Raw genomic sequence first — 21,794 nt, 5'->3', positions numbered from 1 at the left:
AGGGGCCCAGGTTTCCACACCCTGGCTGGAAAACAGATTTTATGACTTCTGCTTTGGGGAGCTGATTCACAGGGTGGAAAATTTCCCAAACATAGCAAAGTTGTTCAAATACCACTAAAGCTGCCAATAAGTTGAACAATTTTATCACACTATTGAAAAACATTAAACCAGAGCATATATTCTCCTCAACTTACTGTTTCTTTTTCTCAGATAGTGAACATAAGAAACAAACTGACTTTCTATATAAATAAGGGCGAGGTGACAGTGTATGAATGCTTTTAGAAAAAAAGGAAATTTCATTTTCCATCATGTTTTGAAGGATACTGGCTTAATTCAGTTATTATTCTCACTGTTGGTTTACATAATAAACATATAAAATGTATTGCAAATATAAATTATTTTCATTCCAATGGAGAAGAAAATTACAGGCTCAAAAATCAAGTTTAATATCAGAAGAAGTTACATATAAAGGTTTTTACATTTCCGAAAATCTGATAGTTAAAATATCCCGTCTGGTGTTGATTGTGATACACTTAAGTGAACCCCTGAAAACCTTTATTTTGAAATTGAAGTTTTTGCTCAGAAACTGGGCAGAACTTTTCACATTCTGACAGAAGATAAAACTTAAGTCTAAAAAATATTCGGTAACTTTTTTGTCAAAAACATTAAGTACTTTAGAATATAAAGCAGAAACTCTTACCAAGCATGTGTACCCATCAGCCACACCTCCTGTCTTTGGGGGAATTTGGTTACTTGGAGCTCTGTGGGTGCTATATGAATCCTAGAGACAGCAAACTTCTGCTGTACAGCTAACTTACAAGGGCCTGAACCCGGCTGATGGCAGCAAGCCTGCTACAGTCCAGAAGAGTGCGACTTCTTATATTTACATATGAACGCATCTGTCTTTCCAAGGCTAACTTTGTAGCATTCCACTGGTACCAAGGAGCCAAATGGTGACATTCTGTCTAAGAATTTGTGGTTACTGGCTTCGAATGAAGTTGACGCTGTCTTGAATGCACCGGTTTTTTCTTCAGGATTCAAGCACTTTTTAATTCCAGGTTCATGTGTGTGACTGTCCTTGGAATTGAAAGGGATGCTGCTCTCTTTACAATCTGTAAGGCGCCTGTGGTGATCTTCACTAAGCAACAATACAATGGTTCCGCCAACATGAAGCACTCTGTGACAAAAAAAAAATGGTAATTGCTATCTTTCTCCTTTCTAGACAACAAACAATCCCACTTCATTTAAAATGGTTCATGTTTTTAATTTGAAATTTAATTTTATCCATTTAAATACAAGGATTTTTGATAATTAGGTAGTATCTTCTATAATGTATATTCATTATAGTAATTATGAAATCCCTAGTACAAATCTGCTTTAATTATCTATTTTTACTCTACTTAAAAGGCAAGCCTCAAAGTAATTTGTAGTCACAGTCCAATAAATGATTGTATAAAGGAAAAGGCGAATGACAGAATCCTAAAGACTGCATGTATTAAAAGCAGTAGCCTGACAGCAAAAGAAAGTTAACAGGAAAGAGTTAGGACACGAACAAAGAAATGGCGAAGGAAAAATCAGAAAAAGAAGGGCAGATCTTGAAATGTCAGCTTCTTGAGGAGAATGCATTTACTCAATTATCAAAGTCTATGTAGCACTTATGTGGAAAAAGTGATGAAAACACTTGCCTGTGTCCCGTGACATAGCCCTGTAAGTTGCCAAGAGATCACTGAACATCTCTTTGGGAGAGACAGGCGAGTAAAGGATGTGAAAATGCTATAATCAAGGCAAGCATGAGGGGCTTGGGAACATGAGGTGGGTCCCAAACCCGAGCACGGGACAGAGGAGAGAATTTCCCAGAGGAAGATACCTGTGCTATGCGTTAAAAGACAAGCAGGAATGAGCCAGGCAAAGCAACGGCAAGCGGCTGCAGCAAGGGAGGGTGCTGGAAGCAGAAAAAGCAGCAAAGACGGGAGGAAGTGGAGAGGAGGCAGCTCTGAAAGCAGCTCAGTGGGTGGGTGAGTCACAGCGGGTGGGAGGTGGAGGGAGGAGGGGAGTAAGGAGTTCAGCTTGGAACGTGCTGATGTACCTAAGGAACACATAAGTGCGGATTCCACCAGAGAGCTGGATACACAGCCTGGAGTAATGGAAAAGACCAGGCCTTGAGGTAAAGATACAGTAAATGGTAGCTAAAGCCATAATGGTGGATGGGATCACCCGGGGTGGCAGTACAGGTTGAGAAGAGAAAATGGGACAGGGAGCAGATATTTCACATTTAAAAAGTGACGGAGGAGAAGACCCATGAAGTAGACATCCTCAGAGAAAATCTGGACAACAGTGATGTCAACGAAGCCAAAGAAGTACAGTTTCAAGAAGGAAACAGTTTCAACAGTGTCAAATGCTATAGGGCCGGCATGGTGGCTCACACCTGTAATCCCAACATTTTGGGAGGCTGAGGTGGGAGGATCGCTTGAGCACAGGAGTTTGAGACCAGCCTGGGCAACGTGGCAAAACATGTCTCTACCAAAAAAATACAAAAATCAGCCAGGTGTGGTGGCGTGTGCCTGTAATCCCAGGTACTTGGGAGGCTGGGATTGGAGGACTGCTTGAGCCCAGGGGGCAGAGGTTGCAGTGAGCTGAGATTGCACCACTGCACTCTAGTCTGGGCAACAGAGAGAGACCCTGTCTTTAAAATAAAATTATTTTTTACACCCATACATGTGTAAAAAATATATATATTTATATATAATATATATTTATAATATGTATAATTTATATACATATAAATTATATATATATGTAAAATAACAAATGCTATAGGACTAACAGGTGATCAGGACTATGAGAAATCATCAGTGAACCCAGGGACAGCAATCCTAGCTGAAGGCAGGAGCAGATGCTCATCTGCCAGGGTAGAGTGGGGCTGGAAAGTGAGGAAGCAGAGGTGTCAAGTGTAGACTTTTATTTCAAGAAGTTCAGCTGTACAGGAAAAGAAACAGAGTGGCAGCTAAAGGACCAAGAGTTAAGGGTAATCTGCCTCATGCCCAGCAAAAATCTAAGAAGCTTAGGTAGCTTTCCCTAGTCTAATCCATCAGCAAAGCCAGACAATTCTGTCTCTAAATTGTATCATATATTTGTCTACTTCATTCATAGTTTGCCTGGACCACAGCAACAATCTGGTAGACAGGTCTTGTTTCCATTCTTGTCGCCCCTCCCACTCTGTCTTCCGTTTCCATACAGAAGACAAATGTAAATTCTTTGCTAACTCCTCGGTTGCTTGCACTGTACTTCAAATACATTCTAACCCCCTTACTCTGGCATCCAAGGCTCCTACACAATCTGACCCTTACCTACCTTTTTGATGTCACTGCCTGCTTTCTTTGCTTACTGACCTTCCTTCAGCTGCTCAAACTCACCAAGCTGCTTCTCACCTTAGGACATTTGGAATTGCTTTTCACCGTGCGTTTATCACTCATTCTCATCACTCACGCCCCACAGTCAAATATCACTTTCCCAGAGAGGCCTTTCCTGACTACCTAGCTAGGGTAACCACTACTTTTCTCTCACTCTAAAGCAAAACATTTTGTTTTATGTCCATCACAGTACCAGTCTCTGACATTAACCAGTTTGTTTACTGATTAACCATCTGTCTTCTCACAATGAATGGTCAGAGACCTTGCCTGTCGTATTCACTGCTGTAATCCCCGGGGCCAAGTACATGGAAGTGCATGGGAGATGCAAAGACTTCCAAACGTGTCTGGGGAAGGGATAAATGAATCTCCTGGAAAGAACCGGCAGATGAGTAGGCAGAAGATAAAAATGAGAAGTGGGCAGAGTGTGATCCTTGAGGAGGAAGGAACTGAGAGGATAAACCCTCGCAGGAAGAGGGAAACCTCTTCTACTGAGCAAGGAAGAAGTGGATGGGAAAATGAGTACTGTTGAAGACAGAAACTGAAATAACTTTTTGGGGCAATAGTTTATCAATAATGTATCAAAAATATGAAATGTATATAACCTTTGACCCAGCAATCTCACTTCTAGGAAATTATCCTAAGAAGATGTAACAGTAGTAGTAGTAGAATAACAGTGATAATAATGGTGATATAGCTAATATTTATTGAGTACTTAATATGTGCCAGGGAGTTGGATATGCTCTGTATTATATATCATTTAAACTTCAGAATTATCTTTCTAAGTATGCTCTATAGCACTGTCATTTTGCAGATGAAGAAACTGTGATACTGTGACTGTGGTGCTTGGCCATATAGTTAAGTTTGAAAAACCATGCAAGGACATTCAAAGAATAGTTCTTTTTTAAAATAAAAAATTGGGGATTATCTAAATATTCATCCATAAGCACTGGTTGCATAATGGTACATACGTATAATGTGGCAACCACTGAAAATTATAATGTATATTGTAAAAACTGATGATCAGAAAGGAGATTCATGACATTGTTGAGTAGAAAAAAAGCAATGCTACAGTACATTAAGGACAATCCTATTTATGTAGAGTAGAAAACATGTATCCTTTTGTGCATATGTCCATGACAAGATGCCTAACAGGACAGTCACCATTTATTGTAATTTTGTTCAAATAATGGAGAAAAAGTGAAAATCACCTGAAATCCTGCTACTCTGAGATTAACATTTTCCATAAATGTCCTTCTAGGCATCTTTCCATGATCATGCACACATAATTTCTTTTCTTTTTTAGAGATGGGGTCACTCCATCACCCAGGCAGCTTGATCATACCTCAAGCTACTGGTGTCACCTAGTTCATATACACATAATTTCTTTTATTTTTAGAGATGGGGTCTCAGTCTGTCACCCAGGTAGCTTGATCGCAGCCCACTGCAGCCTCCAACTCCTGGGCTCAAGCGATCCTCCTACTTTAGCCTTCCAAGTAGTGGGACTGAAGGTGCATGCCACCACACCTGGCTAATTTTTTAATTTTTAATTTATTTAGAGATGAGTTCTTGCTATGTTGTCCAGGCTAGTCTTGAATTCCTGGCCTCAAGTGATCCTTCCACCCCAGCATCTTGAGTTGCTGAGACTACAGGTATGAGCTACTGTGCCCAGAAACACATAATTTCTTGCTATGAAAGCTATTCAGAATTATAAAGCAATGTTTACCAAATTGTATTCCTTTGAACACTAGTGTATCAGTGATGATAATAAGAAGAATACAATATTACTATTTCTTAAGATAAAACTCTGCGGTCAATAAGTTGGGGAAAGTCTGTATCAAACAGCATAAGAGATCGCTCTTTCGTATGTGAACCTGAAAAACTAGGAGTAGATGGTACAAATAATCCTAAATTATTTGTCCATGGAACACATTAAGTCTTAACCACCTACTATAAATCCTTTGCTCCAGGCAGTCTGGTGTACTCATTGTTCCATGAACACACATCCTGCTCACTCAAGAAATACTTAATAAACATCTGTACATATAAACATGATGTGGTCTCCTTTTCAATTCTGTCTTCACTTCCAAATTTCACTGAAATCTGGCTTCTTCCTGAAACCATCTCAAGCCTCTTTGGCACACAATGCCTTCTTCCTTCAAGCGGTGCAAGGTGAATTTTTAATTTTGCTCATGTATTTGCACGGTTACATTTGAGGAGAAAACTCAAATGTACTTCTCTGAATTCCTGACAATGCTCTGTACCCATAATCCTTTAATACATTAAAGGAGGAAATAATTGAGCTGAGAATGCATAGCTCATGCCACCAGAGTAATCATTTATCTGACAATCTTTAATTCTGATTACATGTCCTTTCTCAAAGAGTCCAGCTCTGTAGTACATACAGTACTATTTCCACTGCCTGTTATGAACAGGTTTGTTGTATTTTCATGAACACAATTTCCTATCCCTTCCATTTTCTATCTAGGGCCTTAAACTATCAGTAAACCATTGGGATAAAAATTATGTGTACTCCGATATATTTAAATATATCCTCACATACTTCCCAAAAGGATTTTAAGTGGTATACACTAAAAAATCAGGTAAGTGATAACAGATACTGAGTAAGTTCTAGGTGGCCAGCACTGTTGTAAGAGCTTTAAATCCACTGACTCAGAACAATGCCATTAAGTGGGTATTAAAGACAGGCAAGTGGTTAAGCAATATGCCTGTGACTGAAGAACTATTAAGTAATAGAGCCAAGACTGGAACTCAGGTAGTCTGTCTCCAAAGCCTATACTTCACCACTATATTATGCCACACTGCCTGTATAAAACTTCAAACCATAAAAAAAAAAAAAACAAAAGTCAGACATAAAGGTTGGGGACAGGTGGCAAGGAAGCTTGGTCACAGAAGGAAAAGTCCCTTATATCCAAATACATACACTTTAAACTGGTCCCACTGAGGCACTTTAGTTTTGCAGGAAGTCAGGAATATGCATTTTCCTGATTCTTAAGTATTTAAATATCACAATGTGACAATGTGAGGGCTGTCACATCTATTACTGTCTCATTTTCAGTCAATCACCTGGAATAAAAACCAAACCCATCCTATACCAGCCTGACCTAGAGAAAGTCAGGCTGGTATAATTTACTAGGCTGAAAGAACTGTCTACTCATAATACTGCCCTCCACTGACTTGTAGAGGTGCTATAATATGCAGCATTAGATTTTCAGTTAGAGTAAACCACCATCTCTCTGGAAGCTTCTAGGTTAAATGTAAATCGTTGCTCACACATTAGTATCTCACCATGAACTGGTTAAAGGTATAGATGCAGATTATCTAGTTAGGTTCAAAGACTGCAGTCATTAACTCTGGCTGCACTACAGCATCACCTTGGGAGTGTTTAAGAACTACCGATGCTTGAGTCCTCCACCAGATAAATTAAGTTAGCGCCTTCGTGGGGAGGGATGGATAGCAGGGATCAGTATTTTTTAAAAGCTCCTGAAATGATTTTTATATGAAGTCAGGGTTGCCAAATCTGCTCAAGGTGAATGTGATATTGGGCAGCAGGGAGTACAGGTGCTCATGAAATGTCTGAATTATAGGTGCTGTCCAGAAGGAGAGGTCTCAGGTAATATTTCAAGAGTTAGGCAACTGGGTAGCAGGGAAAGTTGCTTAGAAATAAGATAATCCCTAAAGAAGCATGGGACACTCAGCTCCCAAAATGCAGTGAGATGACTTTTAGTTGAGCTTAGACTAAGTGTCAAGATTTAATTTTCCTTATAGAATGTTAGACTTGACCCTGATTTTTCTCCATCTAAAACACATGGCTCATATTTTAAATTGGTGACCCATTATTTACATAGCAGGCTCTTGAAATGTATGTTATCAAATGCCCAGCTAGACAATTTAGTATCAACTGACCTCTTATATTCATGTCCATTCATAACTGTATGCATTCTAGGTTCTCTTCTTTACCAATTTAAACCATCAGAAAAATGCATATCCATGCCTCATTGTTTCAATCTCTCAAAGGAATGCTTCCACTGAATTATATTCCCTTATGTCATTAGAAACCATAAGATGAATACTTTCACATTTTCATTTCACAGCTGCTATAGGTTGGATGTTTGTCCCCCTATACCTCATGTTGAAATTTGATCCCCAGTGTTGGAGATGGGGCCTAATGGGAAGTATTTGGATTATGTGGGTAGATATCTCATGAATAGATTAATGCCCTCCCTGTGAGGGGTGATAATTGAGTTCTCACTCTATTAGTTCCAGGGAAAGCTGGTTGTTAAAAAGAGCCTGGCACCTCCCCCTTCTCCCTCTTGCTTCCTCTCCTGCCATGTGATCTCTGCACACCAGGCTTGCCTTCTGCCATGACTAGAAGCAGCCTGGGGCCCTCATCACAAACTGAGCAGATGCTGGCACTGTGCTTCTTTTACAGACTGCAGAATCATGAGCCAAGTAAACCTCTTTTCTTTACAAATTCTCTAGCCTCCAGTATTCCTTCATAGCAACAGAAAATGGACAAAGACAACAATAAATAATAAGGTGTTGCCCATTCTATGTTATGGAAGGTTCCTTATTTAACAGAATTCTGTTCCGTTGTTCAGTAGCTGAGTGATCATAAGAAAGTTAATCTTTCTGTGCCCCAGATTCTCATCTGTTAAGTGTGGGGGATTAACACAGAGAAGGCAGGTTTTTTTTTTTTTTTTTTTGTGAGGGATGGAAGCAAATATGTAAAATTTTGCTTCAGACCACTGACTGAAATATAGGTCACTATTTCATACATTCAAATCTCAGTACATAATAGAAAATTAATTTTTTTCTGAATAAAATTTATAGTGTAAGATGATATGGATAACATTTATTTCAATTATAAACTTCTGACTTAAAACCTTAGAAAATTAAGCTACAAAAACTCTGGGAAATTGCTAAAAAGCAATCAGACCTTAACTGAAGAGCTATGATGTATTTCGGTTAAATGCCCAGTAGCTAAAAAAATTATGAAAATAAATTCAACAACTTACCTTTCCATTTCTTGTAGAATGCTTTTGACGTCTTTTCCTAACTTAAACTTTTTCCCAAATGGAATGTCAGAAATAATAATATCAACACTTTCTGAAGGCAATGGCAATTCTGAAATATAGAAATCAGAGAATCCTATTACAGTAGGGTCAAATATTTACAACTTAAATAATGAGAAAATTGAAGTACACAGGATTATTTTTGCATAACAGATTAACATTTAGGGTTGCTAATATTGTTTTAAAGTAATTACAAGATCCCAAAATGCTTTCACAATCACTAATGATAAATGATAGTTATTGTATTCTGTTCGTTGAAAATTGGTTTTTCAGATACAATAAAATGTAAGTTAAGCAGAATTTTACATTAGCCAGAAAACTCAATTCTCTAAATATATAGCTTGTATAGAAAGCTGCTAGCTCCACTAAGTTGCCTAGAAAAATCTTCCACAAAATTATATTCTACAACTTTCATTTCCCATTTTAAAACTGTACGTTTAGATCTACTTGTTTTTGAGGGAGAGGATCCATAGCTATCATTGTATTTTTAAAAGAGAATTTGGAAGGTTAAGAGTATCTATTAAGTTCTAAGACTAGAGAAAAGGATACATAATCAATAATCAACACAATGATTATCACTAAAAATTATTGTCTGATTAATTCTAAATTGCTTTATTATCTTAATGTTTTCTTCTCAGAAGTTACATTATCAGAAGGTAACACAGTACACTCTACCCTAACATCCACATCTTCTAGATGTACTTTCCACTTTTTACTTATTTTACTTCTCATCCATCTCCTAAATTCAGTTAAATACTCATAAGACAGATGTCCCAATTTTCATTTTGAATAGTACCTAATTTTGCAGAAATGTAATGAAATTTAAATAACCTTCGCCAAATATCAAAAGTTTCTGTTGGTAGGAAAGTTAGCAACAAAAAGTGCTTTGTAATCTCGGAAAGTCTAATGACTACTTGCTAGATCTCTCCTAGTTCTAACCCTTATGTGGGGTTAATAGAAGAGTAGATTATTCGGGGAAAAAAGGATAATATTCTTTTAAGCTGAGACAGGAATTCCTTTTTTCCAAGTTATGTTTTAACCTCATGGTTTTAGGGTGTTGATATAGTACACATCCATTTACAAAATGACTAAAGACAATAATAGACAACGAAGGCAACCATAGTTCTCAAATGTTTTATTTATGAGGAAGCATGTAGTAATTTACTTTTGAATTTAATCCCAAGTCTTTCTTTTGCCTTAACTACACACACAGTACTACATATGAGTTAGCTGCCCATTATGTCCAGGTTTAGGAACACTGATTTTTTTCTTCTGGGTCTCCATTTTTATTGGGAACTTTGCTGCTCTATATTATATAATATGCTAAACTGCTTTAAATAATTTTAGAAGTTGAATACATAAACTTCATATAGATGGAAGAGAATAATTTTTAAAAAAAATCTCCAGAACTAAGCAGCGTCATCTTCCAATAGAGCATAAAATAATCAAAGCTTTTCTTGATGTGGTTGAGAGCATAAGCTCTGGAGTCAGACAGCTTGCATTTGGCTCTGCTGCTCACTAACTGTGGGACTTTGGGAAATTACTGCTTCAGTTTCTTCATCTGTAAAATGGAATAAGATTATGTACCTCAGAAGTCAATAAAAGAGGTTAATATATGGAAGACATTTAGAACAGGGCCTGGCACAAAGTGAGCATTCAGTAACTGTTAGCTGCTTTGTGGTCATTATTTATAATGTCCCTCTCTGATGTAAATGGGAGATGACAGCCAGGTGGAAACCAGTGTGCCATCCTTCAAAAAAGCTTTGCAGAACACAGTAGTATCCCCTTCTCCCTCATTCTTGGGCATCCAAGGTTGAGGTAGGGCAACTACTTCCAGGTGGGCCTCTCTCCTGCTCTCCTTTTCTCTAGCAGTGGTTCTCAAAGTGTGGTCCCCATAGCAGTAGCATCAGTATCATCTGGAAACTACAACTTAGTGCGTATTAGAATCAACTGAAAGGTCTTTGTAAAACAGATTGTCGTCCCCATCTCCGTAGGTTTATACGCAGGTACTCCTAGAACCATGAGCACCTGACCGATATGATTCAACATACGGTAAAATCTTTTAAATTATTAGATGCTTTAAATACTGCTTGTGAACAAAAAATTTGCTTGTAACTAATGAGCTAAGATTCTGAAATAGAAACATAGCTCAAAACAAGTAAAAATCATCTCTTTTTTACATCTCTGCAGGATGATTCAAGAACATGAAAAAAAAATTTAGTTTTAAAATACCAGTTGTTTTGAAGAAAAAAACTGCCCTATTTTTCCTACTTCCAGGAGAAAAATGGGTAAACATTTCCTAAAACTCAGGACTATGGCCCCAAGATACTTTCTTCCAAAGGGATTTATGGGCCTTCAAGATGTCTTTTCATGCATATATTTAAACTAAAGACCAGGTTCATTGAGCACTTTATAAAACTGAACATACCCTTCTTCCTATTTTTGTTCCTTGTTCTTTCTGTTTATTCTATTGTCCAGGTTTATAATGTTCATATTCTGTCTCCTAACAGTAATTCCCATAATTGTTTAAACTTAGTTCTACAGTTAAATTAATTTCATCCTTATCACTAATCATTTTGCCTTGATTTTCTCCATTTCTCAGCCGATTAATCTCTTAATGCCTGGATTAAATACTTTTCCCCAAAGGACTTAGTGTGAAATGTTGTCGGAACTTTTTCATATTTCAAAATGTTTGTCCTTAAGATGATGTTTTGGTTAGGCATAATATTTTTGGGTTACACTTTGCTTTGGTAACTTTGTAAACAGCATCTCAGAATCTTGTAAATAACCACTATTCTATTGTCAAATGCTCTATAACATTTTCTTTTTATCGTGGCCAAAATATATTTTGAGGTTTATTGCATTAGATTATGACCTTCTCTTGTTTGGTTGCTGAATTTGTTTTCTTTGATTATTACTATTCTTTTTCTCATTTCAGTAAGTACAAGAGGGCGTAAAGCTTTCAATGAAATTTCGATCTGCCATCTTAATCAAGAAGTCCATAAACATTAGTCTTAAACACGCAAAATGTAGTCTGGCATCTGGATTGGGTCACCATACAGTTTATAGTCCAAATGAACATTTCTGAGAAGAGAATGCTAGAAATAACTATGCTCGTTATTTTATATGAAAATTATATGCTTTGAAATATTTGAAATATTTATTATCCAATAAATTGGTTTATTATGGTGGCCCTGAAAACATATCTGTGCAAAACGAAAATTTTAAGTTTAATAAAACTGTTTTTTTGAGAAAAAATAATTTGCCTACAGTGCTAATATCTGAACAAGTTCTAGTAAATGAAATACACTTTCAGTTCTATTTTTTCATATGGAAAGGGTAAATATTTCAGCCCTCCAGTTCACAGTCCCTCCATTGACAGTGCCTTTGACAAATATGTTTACAAAACTCAAATTATCTCTATTATTCTTTTAATTGTTTTACCAAATTTAGATGATACAAAATTAAGGCCTTCACAATTTCATTCCATTCCATTCTAGACTACAAATTTATCCAATTACAATAAGGAAAGTCATCAGGAGATTCTTTCCATACCATATCCATAGAATATTTACAGAATTTCATAATTAAGTCTTGTGCATTGTTGAGCTTTCAATATTTGTTCATTTCTTTGTGTTTTTAGGGAAAGATGATCAATGTCTTCCTGCTACCAGCTTTAACAACTGTAATTCACCAAAAAATTCAAAAGCTAATGTATTTTGGCACTTCATTTGTTGAATCCTTTGATTATAGATTTCCAGTATATTCTGAATAAAATGCCATCAAAATCAGGCAACTTTTTTTTGGTAAAGTTCATAGCACCACCCTAGGACACTTTGGCTGATTTACAGAGTAATTCTTTGAAGGCTTACACTTTAAAACCCAACTGATGGACAAGCAAAGAAAGTGTACTGTTATGCAGAAGCATTTTTTTGCATTCAGTCATCTTCAACACAAATAGTTTGCAGTTCATCTGTTCTGTGTATATTTTAAAAAGAAGGCTGGGTACGGTGGTTCACGCCTGTAATCCCAGCACTTTGGGAGGCCAAGGCAGGTGGATCATGAGGTCAAGAGATCGAGACCATCCTGGCCAACATGGTGAAACCCCATACGAAAATTAGCTGGGAGTGGTAGCATGCGCCTGTAGTCCCAGCTACTCAGGAGGCTGAAGCGGGAGAATTGCTTGAACCCACGAGGCGGAGGTTGCAGTGAGCCAAAATCGCGCCACTGCACTCCAGCCTGGCAACAGAGTGAGTGAGTGTCTCAAAAAAAAAACAAAAAAAGTGGCCAGGTATGGGGTGGCTCACACCTGTAATCCCAGCACTCTGGGAGGCTGAGCTAGGAGGATCACTTAAGACCAACCTGGGCAACACAGTGAGACCCCATCTCTATTTTTTTAAAAAAGAAAATTAGCCAGGCATGGTGGTGAGTACCTCCTACAGTCCTAGCTACTTGGGAAGCTGAGATGGGAGGTCTGCTTGAGCCCAGGAGTTCGTTCAAGGCTGCAGTAAGCTATTATCAGACCACTACACTCTAGCCTGGGTGACAGAGCAAGTCTCTCTCTTAAAAAAAAAAAAAAATTCAATTATTTTGACAAGTGTCTGTTTCAATGGACACTACAGCCTGTTTGGAGGTAATTATGAATTATATGGGTATAACATTAAATTTCAAGTGCATTTCTGCTCCATAGGTTTTAATAAGAATATTAATTTTTAGCATGATGTTGTGGCCCACCAAAGTAATGCATAAGCACACAGACTGGCAATGCCGAACTGAATTCACAGTAGCATTCACAAAGAAGTTGCATCTTTGACAGAAAAAAACCCGATGAAATTTCGAAGAATTAGAGTAAAAAAGAAACAAAGCTACTACTGGAATTGACTTAACTGATTATCTTTCTAAATCATGTGATGATATTGATACAAAACTGGCAACATTTAACTATCTGCCAAGGTCTTCTGCTAATGAAGCCAGCACATTAACAGTACCAGCTTCATTTTGCTTAGGTGCATAACAAAACTCACAATTGAATATGAGCAAAATAAATTTAGAATAGCCATTTGATCTAAAAGGAAAGTCATACTTCACAGAGTGATATTTTAAATGCATTTTCTTCAGTTGCATGTGATAAATTGTTGGCTTTGGGCCTAGCATTCTTAGAATTACTAAGTCTTTATGCTTTTTCCTTCAACTTTTAAGTTCTAGGGTATATGTGCAGGATGTATGGGTTTGCTACATAATGTGTGTGCCGTGGTGGTTTGCTACAGGTCAACCCACCACCTTGGTAATAAGACCAGCATCCATTAGCTATTCTTCCTAATGCTCTCTCTCCCCTCCCACCTCCCCCTGACAGACCCCTGTGTGTGCTGTCCCCCAACCATGTGTTCTCATCGTTTAGTTCCCACTTATAAGTGAAAACATGCAGTGTTTGGTTTTCTGTTCCTGCGTTAGTTTGCTGAGGATAACAGCTTCAAGCACCATCCATGTCCCTGCAAAGGACATTATCTTGTTCCTTTTTATGTTTACACAGTATTTTACGGTATATATGTACTATATTTTCTTTATCCAGTCTATCACTGATGGGCATTTGGGTTGATTCCGTGTCTTTGCTATCATGAATAGTGCTCAAGTGAACATATGTGTGCATGTATCTTTATTCTAGAATGATTTACATTCCTTTGGATATATGCACTGTAATGGAATTGCTGGGTCAAATGGTATTTCTGCCTCCGGATCTTTGAGGAATCACCACACTGTCTTCCCAACAGTTGAACTCATTTACACTCCCACCAGTGGTGTAAAGGCATTCCCTTTTATCCACAACCTCACCACCATCTGTTGTTTCTGGACTTTTTAATAATCGCCATTCTGACTGGCACGAGATGGTTTCCCATTGTGGTTTTGATTCGCATTTCTCTAATGATCAGTGATGTTGAGCTTTTCTTTGTATGTTAGTTGGCCGTATGAATGTCTTCTTTTGAGAAGTATCTGCTCATGTCTTTTGCTCACTTTTTAATGGGGTTGTTTTTTTCTTATAAATTTGTTAGGCCAAGGCGGGTGGATTGCCTGAGCTCAGGAGTTTGTGACCAGCCTGGGCAACATGGCGAAACCTTGTCTTTACTGAAAATATAAAAATTAGCTGGGGGTGATGGTGTGTGCCTGTAATCCCAGCTACTTGGGAGGCTGAGGCAGGAGAATTGCTTGAACCTGGGAGGTGGAGGTTGCAGTGAGCCAAGATTGCACCACTGCAGTCCAGCCTGGGCAACATGGCAAGACTGTCTCAAAAAACAACAAAAAAATTTGTTTAAGAACTACTGAGTTTTAAGATAAATGCTAGATCCCTCTATAAACAGACTTGTTTCATTTGGTCAGTGATATCGCCATGGCCTTCACAGTAGGATTGTAAATATCAACAAATATTGACTCAAGTTATATGTTCATCAGCTGTCTTAAGAAATAGAAGCTCAATACTTACTTTTTCATTAAAAATGCATTTTTAAAACCTTATTGCTTCTGAAAGAGTTTGTTACAAAACAGAAGTGTTACCAAACAATAAAAAAGGACTTATACCATATAATAAATGATAAAGCTTTAGCAGCAAGAACATGTGAACTACTCTCTATGTTGAACTTATCCCCTATTTTCTACACATATTTCATATACACCTACCCCATCACTTTCCACATTTCCCTCTGATTTCCCAAATGGGCAGCCTGGCAGCTTCATGAATCTTGCAGAATACGGCGTGGGCCATAAGACACCTGGCTAGAACACCAAGGCCAAGCCAGCAGAGGCAGGACAGGCAGCAAGGAGAAAACAAACCAGAATGAAAGAAAATGCAAACACCTTATTATGTGGTGCTTATGGGTGTCCTGAAAAAAGCATGCCATCTTAGTACAAGAGTGGAAACACTTGAGAACAAAGCACAACTGTTGCCAATAATCTTGTTATAAACCTACACTTAAGTGATGTGTGACCAGCTACAGAATACCTAATTGGAAGGAAAGAAAATATTTCCTTTTAGCTATAATTTTGCCGTTGTAATTAAATCATAAATGTGTTTCTTTTGCTCAAATCTGTTTATGTTATAGTTTCTATCTTATACTGAGAATGTAAATATATCTGCAGATTTTAAAAAGCCTAATAACTAATTGCTATTTCCTAAGAAAACTTGTAACATAATATTCATTTGATTCTAAATTTTCATAATGATTAAAACTTAGGAATAAATACATATGATTTATTCATGTTAAAAGATCTTTTTTTTTTTTGAGACAGAGTCTCGCCATGTCACCTAGGCTGAAGTGCTGTGGCACGATCTAGGGTCACTGCAACCTTCACCTCTTAGGTTCAAGCGATTCTTCTGCCTTCCCCTCCCAAGTAGGTGGGACTACAGCCACTACGCCTGGCTAATTTTTTTTGTTTTTGTATTTTTAGTACAGACAGGGTTTCACCATATTGGCCAGGCTGGTCTCGAATTCTTGAGCTCAACTGATCTGCCTGCCTCAGCCTTCCAAAGTGCTGGGATTACAGGCATAAAGCCACTGCGCCTGGCTAAGATAATTTCTTTTTATATTAGTTGAGGGTCATAAAACAAAGTGAATGCTTATTAAAAAGGTAGAAAAAATAAAGTCACTAATGCACACAGAGGCTGAAGATTGTGATTTTGCAGAAATGTAAGTCATAATAGGAATGATTATTACTAACTTCCTAGGTATACCAACATACCAGTGCTTACAGATGTCTTACTAATTCATGCTATGTGTTACACACTGTACTCTGTGAGTTTATGTAATAAATCCTCATCACAGCCTTATGGAGTGGTATTATTATAATCTTCATATTACAATATTACAGATGAGAAAATAAAGAGAGGTCCAGTTTTTCTGCTGAAGGCCATACAGTGAAAAAACGATGGTGGAGCTAGGATTTATACTTGGTGTGACTCTTAAAGTCAGTAATGTTCTTAATTCCTATAGTAAAAAGGCATGAGATCCCTTAAACAAGGGATTCACAGATCTCAACACTCTAAATTGTATTTATAATTAGAGCTCTTAAAAACCAAATTAATGAAGAAAATAAATGCTTTTATCTAGCCTGAATGTTTACCTCTGAAGTACGTGCAATAAAGGGCTAATTATTAGTTAAAATTGGCCCCTGTATTAGCAAGACATATAGTTCCTCCTAGACTGAAACTTAATACTAAGAGGTTGTGATGATGAAATAACCTAAAACAGATGTTTTATTCTTGCTTCCAGAAAGTTATCCTAAAAACAACTCACAGAAGAATCATTTACAAATGATATAATATGAAAAAGTTTATCTCAGTAGTAATGAAAGGTAAATTTAAGCAAACCTATCAAATGTGTAGAGTTTAAAAAATTGTAATAAAAATTATAATCTCCAGTATCAACAGTGAAGAGTGCACTTATGTCCACTACCGGTTTGGTGTGACCTGTTTTAAGGTTTATTCTCCTCCCTCTGCCTTCCCCTGCTCCTAGAAGTGCATGCCCAACCACTCATGCACTGGATCCCATCCTTTTTCAGGGGCCTGGATATAGCAGACAAGCAATTCTCCTCCTTCCTCCGCCATGCCAAATTCCTCCTTTTCATTTGATCTTTCTCTTTAGTGAGATCAAACATTCTATATACAAAAAAATTCTAACTTCTATGTTCAAAAAAACCCCTGCTTGATCCCCAATATCCTTTCTTTCAGTTACTGTCCCATTTCTATGCTCTCCTTATTAGCCAAACTGCTCAAGAGAATGCTCTAAACCAGTTGTTTTCAAGTTATCTCCTCCCATTCTCTCAAGAGCCCCTCCAGGGAAGCTGCCCTTGACGTCTGCAGTCACCAGGCCTCATTGTACTCCACCAATGAGAAGCAGCTGACACAGCTGATCTATCTTTCTTCCCCGGATTTTTACTCTCTTACATCACCGGCTGTTCCTTTACCAGATGCTCACCTTCCAGAAGTCCAAGCATCTGGGAAAGGAACAGCCGGTGATGTAAGAGAGTAAAAAGGTTCAGTCCCCTTTCCCTTCTCTACTTACACTCATTCCCTAGGAGATCTCATGAAACTAAATGTTCTCTATACTGGTGATTCTCTATACTGGTGATCCCCTAAACTCCAGATTTGTATACTGAGGTACTAACTTGACAACTTCACTTAGAGTCTAATAATCGTGCGAAATTTAACAGGTCCTAAACTCTAACTTGATCCACCATCTGTCTTCCCCATCTCAGTAACGACAACTCCATCCTCTAGCTGCTCAAGCCAGAAAGCTTAGAATGTTCTCTCTCTCATAGTCCACATCCAATCTGACAACAAATTCTGTTGGCTCTGTCTGCCAGATGTATATCTGACCTTCTCTCTACATCTCCTTGAATACCATCTTGGGCCAGGCCACTGTCATTTCTTACCTGGATTATAACTAGAGTTGCAACAGTCTCTTAACTAGTCTCTCTGTTTCTGTCCTTCCCTCACTAAAGTCTAAGAGGAATCCTTTCAAAACTAAGATTTATGCAGTTACCTGGTACCACAGAGAACCTTTAAAAAGCACACACACACAAACAGTGGAGCACTTCTGACTGTTTTTTAAATGAAATCTTTTAGAAAATGCCCCCTAAAGTGAAAATACATAAAAGTGAAGCTGGGAGTGCAACAGAAGTCCAATGGCCAACTCAGTACTCCCTCCTTCATGCTTACAAGGTGCTTTGGAGAATGTAAAAGGATTGAAAACTCACTGCTCTGGAACAATTTATGAACCAATTTCAGTTTTCTTAAAGGTTTCAAAGAAATAGCATTCTTAAAGAAATTAGGGATCATGAAAGCTTGCAGTCTAGTCACCCCTTAGTTTGCTCTACAAACTTGTGTCTCCTGCACAGAGTCCTATTAAAAACCTTGGCAGAAAGGCTTAAAAATAAAAGTCACTGGCAGCAAACAACTATGAGATCTCTATCAACAAGACAATTTCTTCTTTGGGGATGCTTTATTATGCTTTTATGCAAGTTATCCTAGTATTTTCTTCTGTTGATACTCATCTTTACTACTTTTCCACTACAATAAAATTTCTTAAACATATTTTATTCCTCCTGATTATAGGTCTGATACTGGGACCTATCTACTACCTACCACTGTCAACAGAATACAATGTTCTTACCTGGGAATTAAATTCACTCATTATTTAAGGGAGAGACATATACTTGGGGAATAAGAAAAAAACAAGGAATAGTTTTTAAAAATTGTCTAAACGCCAGGGATCTCAGGAAAATATTATTTTGATTGGCCTCAGTAGACTTGATTCCTAGTTATGTGTGTCACTGCTGATTCCCCTTCATTAAACAGGGTACTGTTTTCCCTCTACCTCACAGGGTGGCCAACTGTCCTGGTTTACTCCAGACTTTGCTGATTTTAGCACTAAAAGTCCTGGTTTAGCAAATTGGGATAGGTGGTTAGCTTACTCCTGTGTATCTCACGGATACTGTCTAATGTGAGGCAAGACAGTAAGATAATTCAGAACATTTCATATTATTTATTCAAAAGAAATTCAAAGAATTATTATTACACTGCTTTCTTTATGGCTATATTAAATGATCAGTGGTTCTGATACGAGAAATGGTTCAGATGCAACACTTTTTTTTTTCTTTTTTTAACAAACACATTTTAAGAAGTCATGCTTTACATGCTTATGAAAACTATAGAATTGTTGCTTCCCAATTATGAACCCTTTGAAAATAAAAAGGTTAGACTATTAGAAGTAAACTGAGTATTAGTCCCACAGATATAGTAAAGGGTAAAACCAACCTTTACATAGTGAGACTTGTTTTATATTATGATTCTAAATATATTTACATTGTTCATTTTCTCAATTGTTTTGCATTTTTAGTATCTTACCTATAACAGAGATTTTAAGTAATTCAATTTTATCCTCAAGGCCTGCAGCTTTCAGATTGTCCCAAGTACCTAGTAACTGTGAGTCACTGACATCAGCACCTACATAATACACATCCTATGGGGAAATAAATAATATTTTAAGCATAAATAAAATTATTACATATTTCATGTAGTTAAGAAAATCGACCTGCATTTTCTCAAATGGCAAGTGAAATTAGTAGATTTTAAATTCAGGTCAAAACACATTTAGGGTATTCTTTTAAAATGATAGTAGCAAAAAATGTAAAGTTTTTGTTAAAATTTTAAAAATCTGTTAACATTTACAATGACAAGTGTCTAAAGAATTTGAGGATTAGTATAATCTAGGTCATGACTAATGATTAGAATTCTCTCATATTTTCCTAAATTTATCATAGTATTTAAAGAAACAACATAGCAATTTCATTAGTCCCTCATAATCTATTTTGAGTATAGTGAATAATAACTCATATAATTAAAAATAATCCCCAAATAGACATTCTACTTGTAAATAATTGGTGATTATACTACATATACTGATTAAAGTAGATAAATTGCTTGCTTTACCAAACTTTAGAACTTACTGGCCATTCTTTAGCAGCTTCCAAAAGTATTGTTCCAAGTCCACACATTGGATCTAAAACAAATGCACCAGCCTGCAGACAGAAATATTAATTTGGTATTATGAAGACTACCATAGTACGTACTATAAAAGAAACCTAAAACTTGAGGAATCAGTATTTCAAGAGGAAAGATTACATTTTAAAGGGGTGGTGGCTGAAGGGACAGATGGGTTCAGGGGAGGGTTTTTATTTTTTTAAGTTGAAAGATATTTCAGCAGGTGTATATGCTGATGGGGATGACCCAGTAGAAGGAAAAATCCCTAAGTCTACAAGAGGGAATGGAATCCAGCACACAAGTATTAGTGTGGAACAAGGACAGCTGCCTCATTGTAATGACAATAAGGCAGAGTATGTGGGCATAGATTCTGGTATGCTGGTAGACTTGGTGAGGAGAACATGCAGAAGTTCTCTTCTGATTCTATTATTTAAGTCAGATAAGAAGGAAGAGAGCTTGAGAATGGCGTGAACCTGGGAGGCAGAACTTGCAATGAGCAGAGATCGCGCCCCTGCACTCCAGCCTGGGCGACAGAGCAAGACTCCGTCTCAAAAAAAAAAAAAAAAAAAAAAAAAGGCAAGGAAATGACTATAATGATCGAACTTTTTAAAATACAAGCTGTGAAGGAGGGATGAGCACAGGTGGTAAGGAACAGGGGTCTGGTCAAATGACTGGAGGGCCCCATGGGGTTAAAGATTTGTGTTTGGGTAGCAAAGGAAGTGAACAGGAAAGAGGAGGTGGTTAAGAACAAGATTCCTGAATACAAATTATCAATACCAAGCCGATGCCACATGTAAGTTCAAGCTTTGGCTTGACAATTATACGGTAACTATCACAAGAAGACAAGCATCTGTGGTGCGGAGGCAAGCTGGCTAACTAGAAGTTGACATGCTAAGAAAGTGAAACTGTTCTTTCTTAGTTAATGGTCTTTCTCTGGAGGTCTGTTACTCTGAGTATAATATTTCCATGAGACTTAGTAAATGCAAGCTAAAATGTAATAATAATAATAATAAATTGTATTGGAGAAAAAAAAAGAAACTGAGATTTTTGGAAGAGATACCCTTCTGGGTATGACAAGGTCTAGGATGTGACTACAGCAGATGAATAGGGAAGCCAAGAAATGAAGAGGCAGGTTACTGACTGGTTACAGAGACCAAAGAATCATGACGGGATAATGGTCTGTACTCTTACAGGAATGAGAGGGAGAGAACTCTGACTGGGGTGATCTGATGGCATGTGCTTCAAAGGCACTATGAGGTTCTGGGCAGACGGAAGAAAACAATTGTCTAGAAGGGGCAAGGAGGAGCAAGCAGGAACGTACCCCACTGTCAGGCCCAGTGGTGCTCGAGATAGGGGAGAAAAGACATCCACCACTTGATATGTCTACAGAGGAAGCAGAGTCCTCAGTGCACAGCCAGGTTTCAGTCAGAGCCATATGGTACCTAATGGAAAGAAACAAAATGTTCTTCAAGAGACAGAAGCCTTCCCCTGGTACTAAATTTTAAAGAGAATATCACACAAATCCCCCATGAAGGGGCAGTAAGGAGCAGAAGGAAAAATTTAAATGCAAATTTTGTTGAAAATTGTTAATAGCATGAGAACCCATTTTTATTAGGATCTCAAATGTGCCATACACTGTGCTCCTTCTCTCCCATGGTCTGTGTTCAATGACATAATCTGACCTGAAGTATCTTTAGACGGCTTTATTTTACCTTAGGACCTTTTCTTGCCATAACACTTGTAGACACAGGCTGAGGTAGA

The 21,794-nt window shown here is 37.6% G+C and overlaps 1 protein-coding gene across 5 annotated transcripts in view; it reads right to left on the bottom strand.

Annotated features, from left to right (window-relative positions):
- Positions 1-422: 422 nt before the first annotated feature.
- THUMPD2 (THUMP domain containing 2) overlaps positions 423-21,794 on the bottom strand; it is a 42,589-nt gene continuing 21,217 nt past the window's right edge. For 3 of the 5 annotated variants that reach the window (XM_003817627.5, XM_008970876.4, XM_055108033.2), the window contains 4 exons: positions 20,000-20,071; positions 19,398-19,512; positions 8,447-8,555; positions 423-1,177 (listed from right to left, as the gene is read on the bottom strand). In XM_003817627.5, the coding sequence (XP_003817675.2) occupies positions 853-1,177; positions 8,447-8,555; positions 19,398-19,512; positions 20,000-20,071 (621 nt within the window). In that variant the 3' untranslated portion in view covers positions 423-852. Of the gene's footprint in view, positions 1,178-8,446; positions 8,556-15,172; positions 15,269-19,397; positions 19,513-19,999; positions 20,072-21,794 lie in introns of those variants that run through there. The other 2 variants (XM_055108032.1, XM_034953008.3) reach the window with 2 other exon arrangements.

Source organism: Pan paniscus, chromosome 12 (assembly GCF_029289425.2).
Source record: "Pan paniscus chromosome 12, NHGRI_mPanPan1-v2.0_pri, whole genome shotgun sequence".
Classification (NCBI taxonomy): Eukaryota; Metazoa; Chordata; class Mammalia; order Primates; family Hominidae; genus Pan; species Pan paniscus.
Note: the sequence above shows the minus strand (reverse complement) of the source record. Positions and strands in the feature narration are given on the sequence as shown.